The 16,459-nt window shown below is 40.3% G+C and overlaps 2 protein-coding genes across 2 annotated transcripts in view; one reads left to right on the top strand and one right to left on the bottom strand.

The window, feature by feature from the left end:
- Nucleotides 1-1,000: 1,000 nt before the first annotated feature.
- LOC106011735 lies at nucleotides 1,001-3,090 on the top strand (the record flags this gene model as incomplete). Its single annotated transcript, XM_013082364.2, is given in 1 exon segment — nucleotides 1,001-3,090. A coding segment is annotated over 1 exon segment (1,076 nt), but the record flags the coding sequence as incomplete, so codon positions are not given.
- A 5,530-nt stretch (nucleotides 3,091-8,620) lies between these two features.
- The window catches only part of LOC101854864 (zinc finger RNA-binding protein), a gene marked incomplete in the record, with an annotated part of 33,962 nt that continues 26,123 nt past the window's right edge, over nucleotides 8,621-16,459 (bottom strand). Inside the window, 2 exon segments of the mRNA XM_035969700.1 lie at nucleotides 8,621-10,308; nucleotides 15,673-15,805. Of these exon segments, the coding sequence (XP_035825593.1) occupies nucleotides 10,259-10,308; nucleotides 15,673-15,805 (183 nt within the window).

Raw genomic sequence — 16,459 nt, 5'->3', positions numbered from 1 at the left:
AAGAAGAAGAAGAAGAAGAGATATCATTATTGTTATTATTATTATTATAATTTATTATTATTAATACACTAATAAGTGTTCCTTTTTAAAATCCTGATGGTCCATGATCCACATCCTTATATTGCGGTGGGTTATGCACTGTATGACACTTAAAACTTGTTAAAAATGGATTTTCGTGTCTTTGCATTGTTCTTTTCAAGAGACTGTCACCTATTTTCAGTTCTGATGTTGTGATTGCAATTCTTTGTTTAATATCTGGTGTTGATTTACCAATAATTTTCCATAATCCTGGGTTCAAAATATTCAATACTTTTGTACTGCTTATTTTTTCTATTTAATTTTCTTTCCCATCAATTCTAACACAGCATTGTGATAACAAGATCCTGCCGAAAGAACAGTTAGAAAATGGGTAACATTGATTGTTGTGGACCAAAACTGAGAGGATATAACACGTCTGATAAACAACAACACAACCAACAACCAACCAACCAACCAACCAACCAACCAAACAACCAAACAAAACAAACAGCATACGCGGAAGAAAGTATGGTGACGGTGAATGGTGCTCCTCCATCGAGGGAGCTCAACTTCACAGTCCACCCAAAATAATGTTCCTAAGGACGAGTAAGGCTAGGATTAAAGATGCAGAAAATCTGAAATTGATTTGTTCAGTTAGTATGTACAGCTCTATGTTTGTATTCAGAGGCATGTGGTGTAATGATCAGGCTCTTCAATTCACTTGCACTTGCAGAAAACGTGAGTTACCCCCACGCCCACGAAGAAACACTCTGTCGATCATCTGTAATAATAATATAGTACTGCCATTATTCTCCAGACTCGGATGACTGGCCAAGTTACTCTTCGCTAGCATCGTCGAAGAGTCTGCCTTCTAAATGACCTACACGAAAATTGTGTCGACCTGGGTATGAAACCTTTACGACAAAAATCATAAGGGGAAAGATTTTCTTTAACTTTATTGTGTTTTCTTGTATATCCCCAGCCACGGCATGTGTTCTGTTCGGTGTCGCTGTGCTCCTGTACCCACCCGTCTGGACACTGGTCACTCTTTGTCTGATGACCACCCTGGCCCTGCTCACCATGGGTATGGCCAACCCTTGCCGCGGCCTTCCCTTTGTGCAGACTGTGTTCGACCTTGTATGGTCCCCTTTCTCGCAGCTAGTCAACTACCAGAACATCCTGTACCCACAAATCGACGGAGAACGTCGACGAGGTCACGGGCCTTGGGCAGTGAGAGGGGAGATACCAGCCTGGGCGAGACGCCAGATTTACGTGGTATTCACGTGTTTACAGTACGGGCAAGGTGGACTGGTTTGTTTGTACGTAGGTCTCGTTCTGTGCTATAAGTCAACATTTTTATTTCTGGAGGAGGTATTCTGCTTGGATAATTTCATGAACACTCAGATGAACCAAGGGAATGCAAGTAAAAGTCCAATACTAGTTCGTTCTTTCCAAAATTTTGAAGTATCCACCAGAGTAGCTTTCGTAAGTTTGACCTCAACAACTTTCCTCGTGGGAACCTCGTATTGTTTTGGGCGTATGACATCATCGGCGGAAATTGTACTCACTCTGACCTTTTCCTGCCTGTGTAACAAAAAGATACAAGCCGGTGCAATGTCGGTGATAGGAAACCGCTACCCCCACGCCGTGGATGGTCTGGGGGATTTAGTCGTCCTCGGAATATTTCTCCTGTTGGACCTGGCCTTGTCGAGCCGCCAGTTTTTCAACGCTCTGTACAGCTATAACATCATCATCATCAGCGTGACCTACTGTAACGCCTTTGCTGCTCTCATGGAGTTCCGGATCAAAGTGTGGCTCAAGATCAAGTATGAGCGACAACTTGTATCTGACATGCGTTGGGCTACGCCGGATGAGCTGAGGGCTCACGATGACGTCTGTGCCATCTGCCTGGGTCACATGACCTTGGGCCGAGTCACCTTCTGCAGACATCTGTTCCACGGCAAATGTCTCCGTCTGCTTCTCAAGACGAACACTCAGTGCCCTCTGTGCAAGGCCAAACTGGTCACTGCTGTTGGCCATGGACACCTGGCGTTTTGATATGCCACATGACTTTATTTCTTGTCAGTATGTTACAGTCAATTCCATCTTGTCATAGGTTACTACTAAATAACATGGGTTCTTATACTTCACTCATTTTTTATTTATTTTTTTGATATAATGTTATTTTTTCATTCAATTCCGTTACATTTTGGATACCGAAGGCCTGAATTGTGAATATCGCGTGCATACAAAATGAGGATTTCACAGCCGATTTCATCACATTAAGGCTAATACACACTTGCTTGGCGTTTTAATACCCGAACACCACGACGTTTTTAATTCCCAGAGAGGGTTTTACTCCTTTTTCAACCCATTTAAGCCACTACGTACCAGTCCGTTATGACACCCCCCACACACACACATCCCCAATAATGCACGATAGGTCAAGACCATCAAAAGTTGTTCCTTTAGAATTTTTTTTTCCTTTCTATGATAGACCCTGAACTCAAAAGCTGCATAAACCTGACACAATTGCCCAAAATAACCAAGTGAGGCAATATGGATATAAGAAAGTGTTCCAAATCACAGGAAATAAAATTTGACAACGAATAAACACACCAAAAAAACAAACAGTTCTTAGAAATACATGTACCCAAACTCTTCAGTTTGTGAGGTTACAAAAAGGTCACTCAAAAAATGAAAGTTGCAAATTGTGCTCCAGTCTACTGTACCTCAATAATAATCACTTTTGAAAGAAAATAAGTCAGTTCACCATTAGGCCTATGGTTAAAATAAGATTGACCACTCGTTTTTGTATGGATCTTATAAGATTTAATATTGTCCTCCACGAGACTCCACTACGGGCACTTGCAAAGCATCTAAAGAATCATAGCTAGAATATCCTACAAATATTCGATACCATTCATGTCTGGACTAACACTAGACACTAATATCAGCAGGCATTGGTCCCATAATAACCAATTTAATTGTTTTCGAGAAACCGCCTTGTATAATTACACTACCTCAGAATTGCAAAATTCTATCTGACATTTTTGGCAGTTTGAAGTTACTAAGACCATGAGGTCAGAAACCTAATGTTGTATCTGCTCTATCAAAATCGTATGATTATTTGGAGTCGTTATCAAGACATTCAAGGAACTGCATTCGAAAAAGCTTGACTTGATGTGAAGTTCAAAATATTTGACTTCAAATTTCTCTAAACTAAGTACAGAGCAGATAGAACTTTATAATCTGAGGTAGCGATAAGCCCAGTGGCGAGGAGCATTGTCGAGTTGGGTCAGCACAGTACCGTTCCAAAGAGTTCATTGGTGAACTTTCCAACATGCGTATTCTGTGGTCATAATTTGCTATAGTTTTGCAACTGCCGCTTTAAAAAAAAATTAAGGTATCTTTTCAAACGGCTCCCTCACAAAGACCATAAAAAATGTCTGCTTTATTTCGTTGGCATATTGTAGAGCACTAAATTTGCTTTATAGTGATATTATGTGGCTAAATGAAAATGTTATAATTGAACTATTAAAGATGGCATCTACAAAATTGTTAAGTTCATTTTGCTCCTGAGTATACAAAGTGTTTCTTATTGTAAAGTGATAGGACAAGCGTCTTGAATTTTATGAGAGCAATATTGGAGGCATAAATGACCCTAGACTAAGTGAATTTCTGGTACAAATGACGAGTTTTTACGGCACTCTTAAATCGCCCTAAATCGCCAGATTTCACCTATCGGCAAGGGATGATTATTAATAATCATAGGTGATCCACAGATTTGCCAGCGCTGCTTGTTGTTTTGAATTTGCATGTGTATACGGTATGTGTGTGTCAGTGTATGTGTGTGCGTTTGTGTGTGTATTTGCATAACGTGTAGGTGTATGTGTGTCTGTTTGTGTGTATGTATGTGTGTGTATGTATGTGTGTGTGTGTGTGTGTGCGTGCGTGCGTGTGTGTGGCATGGGGAAGGGGGGTGGGATTGGATGACTTACATAGATGTTGTTTATTTTGTTGTTGTTTTTTTTAAATTTTGTTTCTTGTTTTGATTGTTTGCTGTTGGGTCATTTTGTTTTTTAGGTTGGGTTGGATTGGGTTTCTTTTTCTTTTTCTTTTTTTTTTTTTTGGGGGGGGGGGGGGGGGTGCCACATGTATTCAATTTTGATCGGTTGTGAACTTTGTAAGTGCCAAGTTGAATAAATGATTTTTTTAAAAAAACAATAGAAGAAAGACCTTCCATATTATGAAAAGAAATCTATTTATAATTCTTTTGAAGTTAATTTTATTGTGGGAAAAGTGTTATCCCGGGGGCGGTGGCCCATGAAAAATGGTCGCAGAACAGATGCCCGTTGGTTAAATGAATCATTAGTTGGTATAGGGTCGGGTCTGATCAGCTCTCTGGTCTGATACCAAAAAAAAAAAGTTAAACGTGTCTATCGTGCATGACATCAAGGCGACCCAAATGTAGCCACTGGGAGAGCAGAAACCCTGGATGTACGTGCATATTTTATAGGTCAATAAATAGGGCCTACATTCAGAATGGAAGTTGACTTCTCTGCACACTGGGCTATATCAATTCTGCATGCGGATAAAAAAAAATCTGACCCCACAATGCGTAGTAGCCTCTGGTTAGTTGTTGGTCCCGATTTCATCACACTAAACACGATCGTGACCTTTAAAAAATTCAACATGTTTGATTTTGGAGGATTTGGTCAATGTGTGCCAAGATAATTTATGTAGCAGTATTTTGCTACGATGAATGAAAATCTGGCCGCCCTCAACTGCATCAAACCACATCGAATGGTAATCTGAAGAAATTTGTGCAATGTGCACTCGGTGTAAGAATTAGCTACTCATACGTCCACCCTGTAGGCCTATTTTGAACTGCGCCCAACAGTGTATAGAATAGTATGGGTTGTTGCCCCTATAAATTACATGTATAAAACTATTGGACTACTGTCACTGCATATTTATAAAGCAAAACCTCCGAATTTATATGTCAGCACTTCTCAGAATCGTCTTAATTGAGCTGAATTACGGAAATGTGTCAACTCGGTGGGTTCCTAAACAGTTGATAGATGACCACAAGGCACAGTACAATGATGTTTGCACGACATCGTTGGAACGATGTAGATGAAAATATACATGACAACATGAGATCCGGGAGGCCTGCAAGACAGAGATTTCTTAGTACTTACTGAAAGTACTGAAATTAAGCTTTTGAATGACAGTCCTGATTTTGCTTCTTCAGACTTCCACCTGTTTGTACCTACCAGTGCAGCGATATCTAGCTGCAGAGAAAATCACTGGTAACCAAAGAGGCTGGTAACACAAACTTTGTGGAGAACGGTAGAGATAGGCTTTGGTAGCTTGACTTTGACGGAAAATACTAGAAGGATGAATGGCATGCATTATACTCATACAGCGACGGGAAGAAAACTTGAGTGTTCACGGGGACTAACTACATTGAGAAATAAAAGGAATGTCTAGCCAACTAACTGTGAAAATTATATCTCGGTCATGACAAAATGTTATATTATTTTATCATTTATAGTATTGTCATTTTTTTCGGTTATTTCTGGACCAGCTCTCGTCGATTATTTTTCAGCAAACACTTCCTTTTAATTAACACGCTAACCCGTAGAACACGCATTCTTCCCAGTGGAAACACTTGTATTTCAGATACGGCTTCAGATTCCCTTTTTTTAAAATACGGCTTCTGTACTGTTACAGTGGATAAGTCCTACGCTAAAAAAGTGAGTTTGTTTATTTTAGTAGGTTTTACGGCACTCGCAACTGCATAAGGTCATATGAGCGCCAGAAGATTAGAGGTGTTACAAAAGAGTAACAAACATAAAAAAGAAGGGGAGATAAGGACGATAGATGTTTGATAGGAAAGAAGAAGCAGACCACACCAGAGCATCTGCCACCCACCTACACGTAATAATATGGCTCCACACACAAAAAACTTTGTCTTTTGCTTGGTGGATGTTGTGTCTTTCTCAGATCGGGGTTGGCCATTACATTGTAGTGACAGGCAAGATCGCATCCACCGCCTTCTAAATCATGCACTTTTTTCATGGTGGTTTTTAGAGGTTTGGGTGTTCCGAAAGAAGCAAGTAATCAGAGCAAAAGTATCACTGCCAGTGAGACAACGTGAAACCAGATATATCATAGCAGGTGAAGTCATTGAAAAGTGACACAAGCGCACGCTACTTTCGAATCTCCGAGAAAAAAATCCGCTATCTCCTATGAGCCTTAAAATTTCTCTTGCAAAATGTCGCTTGTGGCACACTTCTCACAGCTTGTCAATAAATGTTTCGCAATTTATTGTTCCTTGCATTAACAGTTTGCCCTGGTGGTATATTAATATTATATCGAGAGCAGAAAACCTAATCCGAAAAACATAACGACAATCAGTTTCATCGCTGTTTGTAAAACTTTGAACTTTTTGATTGACAGGGACGAAGAATGCATCCTTGTCAAAGGGTCTCTTTTCGTTTCTGTAATACCGCGATACACTCGCACTTGAAAGCTTGAGAAAGTCTCACAATTACTGTCAAGTCAAGCCCTAATGACACCACTACCCCCCCCCCCCTTCTTCCCCAAAACGGTTCCCGCAACGACGCAACCTTCTCCGCGCACGTCCACTTGATTCTGTACGCGATGATACACTGAACTTTTGCTTTCTTCAATCTCTTGCTTTGGGGCCTATTCAGCCAAGACAACACTCAACAAGTTACACGATCACATACTGCTATACTGAAACTGAAACATAAGGGCCAAGAAGCCATAACATCTCCTTACAGAAGTTAACACTGCCTGACTCCACGAGTCAGGTCACTGAATGTTGACTTTCGACTTCAAAGTTTCCGGGTGGCATATAAATGCAAGTGGTTCGTCTTTCCGATCTGTCCGTTCCGTATGGGAACAAAACAAAACCAAAAAAGGACCAAAAAAACCAACAACCCCAACACAACTGCAGCTTCATAGGCGATATACCTGCTCTTTACTCATTACATTACAATACATTCATTTACACCACCACACCATTCATTAAAAATTTCTGTGGATTTTTGTTTTGTTTTGGTGTGTGTAGAGTAAAAACCATAGTAGTATTAGTAGGATACAGGTAATGATATGGCTCTACACACATTAAAAATGAACCATTTATAATTTATTTTGAAAAAAAAGTGTCGCCATGTTTGGTATGACGTCAGGCAGATGTTCAATGGTGCAACTGGTAGGCCTACAACATGTACTTCGCCAACACATTTTGCACAGCCGAATCAAGTTTACTCCTTTTATTCACAGTGATTGTAATGTGAACACACATTATGAAATACCTCTTTTTTTTAAAATACAGTATTTCTTTTTGGTACCGTATGCGTTTTACGGGGCTCACAACTGCATTAGGTCATAAGAGCGCCCAGGACACATAAAGCATTTTCAGTTTGGTAGGAAGTATTTTCGAATTTTGAATATTCGGTTAGCGGTCGAAGCCTACTCTTATCGATTTTAGGACCACCACAGGATCTTTAACATATGCAACTTGCAAATGGGACCTCCAAGATTTTTCGCCCTTATCCAAGAATGCCAGGTGCTATATCTTACCTACCCTAAAATCAGGGGTGTGGCTGAAAGAAAGGAGTAAGGAGCCAAGGGGTAGCAGTAGAAAGGCTAGTCAGGAGCCCAAAAGGGGGCAGAAAGTGGAGACTAAAGCAGACAACAGAGTAATATGGTTAGAGACTAGAGAGCAGGAATGGAGAACATTTTCCATCACTGTCAAGTTATGAACTCTGGATCTACTGAATGACAGGTGAACACCGTACCTTTAGACCACCAGACATATCTCTAATACTAATAATAGCCCTAATAATTGACCAGCCCACCTCCAGTTTCCACTGGGAATCCTTTCACTTTCAGCAGCTAAGTTGTCTTCAGAATTGTGCATCATGCACACAGGACCCCCACCCACATTTTTCACCCTTACCCAACAGGATTGGGGCAGGATTTGACTACCCTAAGTTAACATGTGTACGTTTAAAAATCTAATGGAAGACCCTGTGTAAATCTAAATGAGTAACTGAGACGGCATGAACATAGAAGAATGTAACAGAGGGACAGTGTATGGTATTTCTTAATGAACTTTTAAAGCAATAACCCTATCCGTACATCGTGTTTTACTATCGTATTCATATGACGGGGGGAACTCTGTGCCACCACTTCCAAAGAGGAAATTTACCCGTTAAACCGATCTGTACACTTTGCATGGCGGTCTGTCACAACCCTGGGGGTGCGAAATGACCCCAGGGCGTACCGATAGGGTTAAAAGTGTATCTAAGAAGTAGGAAGCAGAGTAGACCCATCTCTGACATAGCAGTTCAATTATAGGCGCAGAGCGTTGAAAACTACCAACATTTTTTTCAAAAATTGCGTGTTGATGATTCAAAGCAGGGTCATCGACACCAAAAGTCCTGCATGATATATCAATTGAGCTAATAGTGTCCCCCAAGCAGAGAGACTAGCATCTGTAAGTCAATGAAACTCAAATTCCCCACAAGACATGATCCAGAAGAACACAGAACACAAAAAGTATAGTTACTGGAACTTTTATTCAACAACATCAAACCTTTGTAGAGGCCGAGTGAAGACATTATGAAAAGCAACTAGCCTGTGAGCTTTCTAATATTTAAAAAAAATATTTACACAACAGGTCTATGGGAATGGGTCACAATATATACCAAATGATACCAGACAGAAATTTTTGTTGTCACATAAATCGACTTGAAAACAGCAAAAGCAGCAACAGTAGCCATGGTTCTCCAAGAAGATACGACATGGCAGAAGTAAACACAAACTAAACTGTTACCAGAACTCCACTTTAGAGTACATATGTAGAAATGAAAACTTTTAAAAAGTTTTTACCACCCTTCAAAATTCCATATATACAATTTAAAAAGCTGTATGGTCATTCCTCCGGCTTTTGAAAAAATATCTAGACATGAGTTGTTTTCAACATAAATGGGGAGACATAGTTTAGGCACTCCCAATAAGCGAAGAGGGCAAGGCAGTGTCAGTATGACTGAACAAACCACAAAATGACTCCAACATGCGTATGCTTAAGATAATGTTTGGTTCACACACACACAGACTGTCGAATACGGATGAGTTTGATATCGTTAGGGGAGTGAAAAAAGACAAACTCACCCAAAGTTCAACTCAACCTTTGGGAACTGTAAAGAAGAAGAGGTGCTAGGACCCGATAAAAAGATCAACTTAACCGAAGATCAACTCAAGTGAGTACAACCCATGCGGAGGTGTGCTTCTGTTCATGGTTCAGAAAAAGACATTTGTATGTCCTCTGCCTGACCATGTGTTTCAGTGGCTTCTTTCAGTTCTGTTCTTCCAGCCCATAGCCCACTGTCTACACTCACATCATGTACAATGTTAGAGAAAAACTTTTTATCTTGTGTTTTTTCTGTTTGATCTACCCTTCTTGTTCCCATTGGGAGCCACTTGCTTCAACCTTGGAGCACACTGACAGCAGACCACCACTCCTACATGCCACAAAACAGAAAACAACTTCTACGGATAAATACATTTCACTGTATGACTCTATCCATGGAACAAATCTTTGTAAAAGAATATTCATCTTCCAAGAGTTTTCTTGACACTTAAAACCTTCATTAACATTAGGAAAACAATACTAGCCAACCTAGTAGGGCATGTTTGAATCCACCAATGTGCTTTATCACTTAGAAAATTAACTGTACACACACTAGCCCTTCATTCAAAAGGACCTAAAGTAAAAGCAATGTCACTGCACTTAATACTTAATAAGAAGAGAAACATACATCTGCAAAAGAAATTCCAAAAAACAGGCAAGCAAAGCCCCCAGGCTCAAACACAAAGGGTGCTGGGGCGAGGGAACAATGAAGCATGAAGTAGTATAGTATCAAAAATGGAAACAACAGAATGTATGACACAGTAAGTAACAGATCCTTTATGTACAGAGAACCCCATGTGTCCTCCACTGACGTAATGAACTGCAAAGGACGAGTATCTAGTCTTCAACAATGAGATTCACTTGATGAATCATACCAAAACCTGACAGGGAGTTCCACATGGGGCACTGTTTCTCTCTCCATCCCCTTCTAGACAAACTGTATCATCAATACTAAAAAGATAATGAACACAGGAGGTCATGCAGCAGAACTGTTGAAACCTTTCTTTAGGAAGTTGCCTCAACCTCTTTTTCCTTTCTGTCTTTCTTTTCAGCACCTAGAACATGAAGAAAAAAGGAAGGTGTTGAGTGGCAGTTTATGATAAGGCAGCGCGCTAAACAACAGTTTGCCAGCATTTAAGGATACAGGGGACACAATAGACAACAAAGCATGAACAGGGAAAAATCATGAAAAAAGCAGTTATGTACACAACGCAAGTCATAAAAATCATAGAGCAGAGGTACCACTAGGTAGTCCGAACAGAACCTAAACGGCTGTTATAACTGCTTGTTCTTATTCTTTAAAAAGGCCCAGATTCATGAGTGAATATTAATTAATTTCTTGTATAATACAATTTTCATATTGGATTCCCCAAACTACAGGCACACACAAGAACAGTAACCCCGCAAAGAAAGAACACCAGCCAACAATCTTTAGCTTTAGTAAGAGTTTTACGGCACTTGCAACAATATAAGGTCATGTAAGTGCCGAAGATTAGAGGTAGCTAACAATCTAATCAGTATAAAGAAAGGCAAAAAGTAAAGTGACATGACACTTTTGATCCAAAGACTTACATGACAGACTATCACCAGCACAAACACAATTACAACAAACGGACTTGTGCAAGACATTCGTTTTTTTAATAGTTTTAGTGAGTTTTACGGCACTTGCAACACAATAAGGGCATATAAGTGCCGGAGATTAGAGGTACTACAAGAGAGTAACAAACATAAAAAAAGGAGGAGAGATCAGGACGATAGATGTTTGTTAGGAAAAAAGGAGCAAGCCACACCAGAGCACCCGCCAACCACCACATACAAGACCTTAAATTTCTCACTTTTCCTCATTTGACCCTACTATGACCCTTTGCTTTGACAGTGCACAATTGTTTAAATCTTTGAACATACAAGCTCCTCCCTCACATCCACCCCCCTCCACACAAAATAAAATGAAATGAACAAAACAGCTTGTACTCAAATTAGAGATAGCCCGGCGCAGAGAACTCTCAAACATTTTTACACTTATCCATTTACTTGGGTCATGTGTCCAGCAAAGTTTCATGCCTTCCTAGTTCGTAGCAGGCACAGCATCCATCGCAACAAATGTGCAATGGTGATACATTTATCATAGCTGCCACTCGAGAATTTAAAAAAAGGAGGCAATTCACGCGAAAGTGTACGCGTGCTCTCCGAAGGCCGGAGTAAAACCAGTTTGATCCAGAGACATAACATTGGAACATTTATGTTTTTGGAAGGGAAAAGTGTCATATTTATTGTTAACTAGATCTAATGGCTACTGAATTAAAACGCATTTGAAAAACAAAAACCAAACAAGCAATCCAAGACACTAAGTTGACTAGCAAGCATTTGACCCAGTTTGGTGACTAAAAATCCAGTGTTTGCCAGCTTGTGTCTCATAAAAAGATTTCTTTCACTTTAGATTTGAGCAACAATGTAGAGCAGTATTGGATTAAAGAGGCAACACATTTCCCACAGTACTACAAGATTGCTTTTCTTGTTAATTGTTTACTTTCTCGCGTTTAACTCAAGGGGAGGACTTCCTTGCGAGCGACCACTCCGAACTCTATGAATATTATACTCAATCAATGGCCATCAAAATCAGCACGGAAGGCCTAAAGCCAGTATGTTACAAGATATCTACTTAAAAATGATGAAATTGCTGTGGTTTTCATATTCTTAACTCCAGCGCAAAGTTTTGAATATCCAGTCAGGGATGCATAGAGTTTCGTCTAGATCTAGGAGTGGCCGGAATTAAACATGAGAAAGTAAACAATTGCCTTCTTACTTTATCGCACCAAACGCAAAGTGCAATACCCGGCTTGTTCAATTCTCAAATGAAAATTTTAAGTCGCACACTGTCTGGCTCTTTCTCAATCCAGCTCCATTTATTTTTGCATTCTGCGTCAATTTCTCTCGAATTTCCGCCATTTTCAATGACAACTCGGTGCGCCATCGTCCCGATGCTCGATCGACAGTCCACACTGTCGCTCCGCAATAATAAACAATGTGAAACTAGGCACAGAACGGATGTAGGAATCTACGGGCAGACATGCGCAAGCCGCTTTTTTGTCTCACTCCCGGTTTGGCGTTTTCCGCGTGTAAAATAAGTATCGCAATTTGCGACCGAAAGCGGTCCAGCGGAGGAAGAAGGAAAGAAGCAGGAAAAGCTAGATGAAGCGGAGTTTCCGCTATTTAGCGGGAAAGTGGCAGCTATGACGTATATAATGCAGTACTTTTACAGACATGCCTCACAAATTTCCCTGAACATAAGTCGTGTGTCCAAGCAGAACGATTTCCAACTTACCCCCCCCCCCCCCCCTCCCATTTTAAGGGGTGTGTGTGTGTGTGAATCCTTCACTAAGATTTTGGGCTAAAAGTTTATCTGAAGGCTGAAAAAAATTCATGTTCGAACTTGGCGAGGTAAATCTTCCTCCTAAAAATCCTACAACACCAAAACAAATCCTACCACTACAGGTCAAGTTGTTTCTTGACATTGTCGGTGTTACGGTTTTCGTCAAAGATAATAACGTAGAAGAGGCTCTTTCTTACACATCTTCAGATAGCGAACTTGATCACCACTGCGATCCCAAATGTTCCAAGGTAGCCAAGTTTTGTGGGACTACACTGAAAACTCAGCTATTTTAGAATCTGAAAACATCTCATGAATGAGACTCGTGTCAACAACTGCTCTAGTTGATTACTATATTACTGTTGGTGCTCCTTTCAGTATGTCTCACAACACTTGTTCTGTTCTTGGTAAACCTAAAAATAGATTTGGCACCACACTGGCTGGTTTGGGCTTTCATGTGTTTTTGAGGTACCACCTGATTGACCGATGACATACACTTGGGAACAAAACTTACATCTAAACTTGCATTTATCATTTGGACACTCCATCCATTATTATGAATACTTAGGGTTGGACAACCACTCAGTCTTGATGAAGTAGCACTTTCCCATGATACTGATCTAGTCTAGATCTCTCTCTAATTATAGTCTACAAATAATATAGTAATAAAAATCTAAGAAAAATAAGTCAGTCTCTAGCCTGGATTTCAATAAGCCAAGTGCCATCAATCTTCTACTCTTGCTGAGTTTTTCCATGGTCATAGATAAAGAATCTAGATGCTTCTACTTTAACGAACCAACTTAGTATATCCCTCTCTATATATAATATAAATATCACAGAGCTTTCTAGCTCGCCTCGACTGTCACCCATCCAATGATATGCCAACCCTTTAGTTCAATAACACTGCTTACAAGGTATGACGGATCCCGGTTCCACACAAGGCCTGCACCACGCGCTATGCAGAAAGCTTTCGCTGCAATCAAAATTCTAAATGCTAAGCTAAAATTTGCTACCAAGTTCAGTTTTTATCCCCTGATGTTACCTTTAACCCCCCCCCCCCCCCCCCCAGTGTGTCTTTAAAAAAAAAAAAAAAAATCAATAATGCCGCCATTCTAGAGTCCTATACTTTGCAGCACTTAGACTTAGCATGGACTTTGGAGACCCCAACATTCGTGGTACTCACTCGACGCCTTATCACGTGTGACATACAAACACGCAGGTCCACTGACCGGTCACGATGACCAGCCTGACAAGATGCTTGTATAACTTTCTTTTCTTTTTACACAAGTGACAAATATTGATTTATTTTCATGGCGACACAGCCTTTATAATGCACAAACTGCACGCACAATGATGTGTTATCAGACCGGCAAATTTCAGGGTGGTTGTGAAAGCGAAAGTTTGATCTAAATTTTCCCGATTGAGCCTCGGTATCACTCAAACACTTCTGCCTGCCGCCATAGCCGCTCATCCGCATGAAACGTACTCTCACTCTCAGACCGAATGATCGCGACCGACAAAATAAAGGGACGTTATTGGATTTGGTATCCAAATATTCAAGACTTTTTATTTTTTTCTTTCCCAAGGCAACTTACTGATTTCCTCAAAGTTCCTTTTATTGCTGACGTTGATCCAACCATTTCCATCCCAAAAAATTTTTTCTTACAAAAATCCGACTTATCCGACCTAAAAAAAAATTTCTACCAATTTCCGACTTCCCTGGCCACCCTGTAACCTGAACTGTCGTAGTCATGACGCAACTAAATTTATATAGACCTGCATGTGAGCCTCAACCAGATTGTCTGAAAATTTTGCGCAACCCCCCCCCCCCCAAAATAACTTTAGAGCTTTTAAATTGTGGGTGTCATAAAAGGAAGGATTTCCGAGTAACGAGCGACCACCCGAACAAACACAATAAAGAAGAGACCTAACCCTAACCCAAACCCTATCTTCCTACTCCTAGGCCTAACCCAAAAAAGAACCTGCAACGGCCCTCATGTAAAAAGGCCAGCACAAGTCAACAAAAAAAAAGAAAGAAATAAGCACACTCCAAAACAAACAAGGAGCATTTATAATAATAAAAATAATATGGCCTACATTGCTATAAAGAGTTTGATACAATTCAATAGAACAAGTGAATAGGAATAGATCTAGAATCTAGACCTTGAACGAGAAATCCGCATCCGATTCCGAAGAGAGGGATTCAGTTGAGTCTAGGGGTCTAGATCTAGATCTCTAGATATCTTTGTTACATTCTAAGTAAATAATTCACGCACCTGATAAAATGCGTTTTACCAACATTAATATTACAGCACAACCTATAATATGGTTTGACACAATAGAATTGGAATATGAATCCTCCATTGAGGTCCATAATGATCTATATAGATCTAAATCTCGATCTAGATCTAGAGTAGAACAAGTGAGTCGGACTTGAAAGAATCCACATGATCTGAACAATCAGTAAACAAACGAAATTCAAAATGGCCGCTCGAGCAAGAAACTGAAAGTAGATAATTTAAGTCGTCGTACTTTTTCGTATTCGTATTTCTACTCAGGTTCCGACAATTATGTCGGAAACGCCGACGTCGGCAGTCGGCGGTGCGCGCGTCGGCGGTCGGCACGAAAGCGAAAGTGCCGACAAAGCCGACGGGAGAAAAAGGGGTCGCTAGCACACGGCCAGGCCTCGCACTTCGAACATTGACTAACACAGGTGGGCCTAGCGATAGCATCGGCCGGTTCGCGATTGTCGGATTTCAGACGATTGTCGGCAAACATGCAGGTCTAATTTATAGCATGAGAATTATTTTACACTTTTCTTTCCGTAAAAATACAGAAGACTGGAAGCACTGGTTAAAAGGACCATAAAGAAAAGTGTAAAATAATTCCATTTTACTGCCACTAGGGGCCCATAGAGTGCTCTAATGAACCATCACTGAAACCACTAAAGCATCCACATGTCAGTCTTGTGCCAGTTGCCGAACAAAATCATAATTCATTTCAATTCGTTACTTCAACTGATATTTTAAATGACGACCATTTTATTACTCACCTTCCTCTCCCGTGCTACTGGTATGTCGGCGTTTGCGATTGTTGAAACGTTTGGCGGAAAATCTTGGAGCTGGTAGAGGGTCCATTCCCATAACTTTATGGATCTGGCGGAATGCTATGAGTCGGAGGGCATGCTGAAATACAAAGTACATGATATGCATGAGAAAACATATAAAACATCTTTTATTGTTACATAAGTCAGTGCTAACTGCAAAAGACTGAAGATAGGAGGAATTGTACACAGATCCAAATACCATATTATATTTCAGAAGCCCACTGGCTTTTCCCTTTGTTTATGTAAGCTTTATAGCACTTGCCACACAAATAAGTCAATATAAGTGCTGAAGATTAGAGGAAAAACCAGAGAGTAACATGCAAAGAGAAGGAAAGTGAAAAATGATAACCGTTTGATAAGAAAGAAGGAACAACCCTCGCAAACCATCTATTCCCACACCCACTGGTGCAAGTCTGTTCTTTACTTCATCATTGGTGATGTATTTCATGAAGATGTTAAGGAGTTAGTCAAATTCCCAGTAATACAAGAGGATAGCAGACATGCCACTCTACGAAATCGAAAAATCAGGATCTTGGACGGAAAAAATCGGGATCTGGTCAAAAAAATTGGGATCAAATGACAAACACCAAGGCCACTGCCAAGCTGACTAAAAATGTTCCTGGGGTGTCTGTAAATATTTACACATATACGCCCTGTGTGTGTGTGTTTCATTATTCTTTTTTAAAATCCCGAAGTAACACGTCAAGCACTCCTAGTCCAAGTGTCTAACCCC

Source organism: Aplysia californica, unplaced genomic scaffold (genome assembly GCF_000002075.1).
Source record: "Aplysia californica isolate F4 #8 unplaced genomic scaffold, AplCal3.0 scaffold00171, whole genome shotgun sequence".
Taxonomy (NCBI): domain Eukaryota; kingdom Metazoa; phylum Mollusca; class Gastropoda; order Aplysiida; family Aplysiidae; genus Aplysia; species Aplysia californica.
Note: the sequence above shows the minus strand (reverse complement) of the source record. Positions and strands in the feature narration are given on the sequence as shown.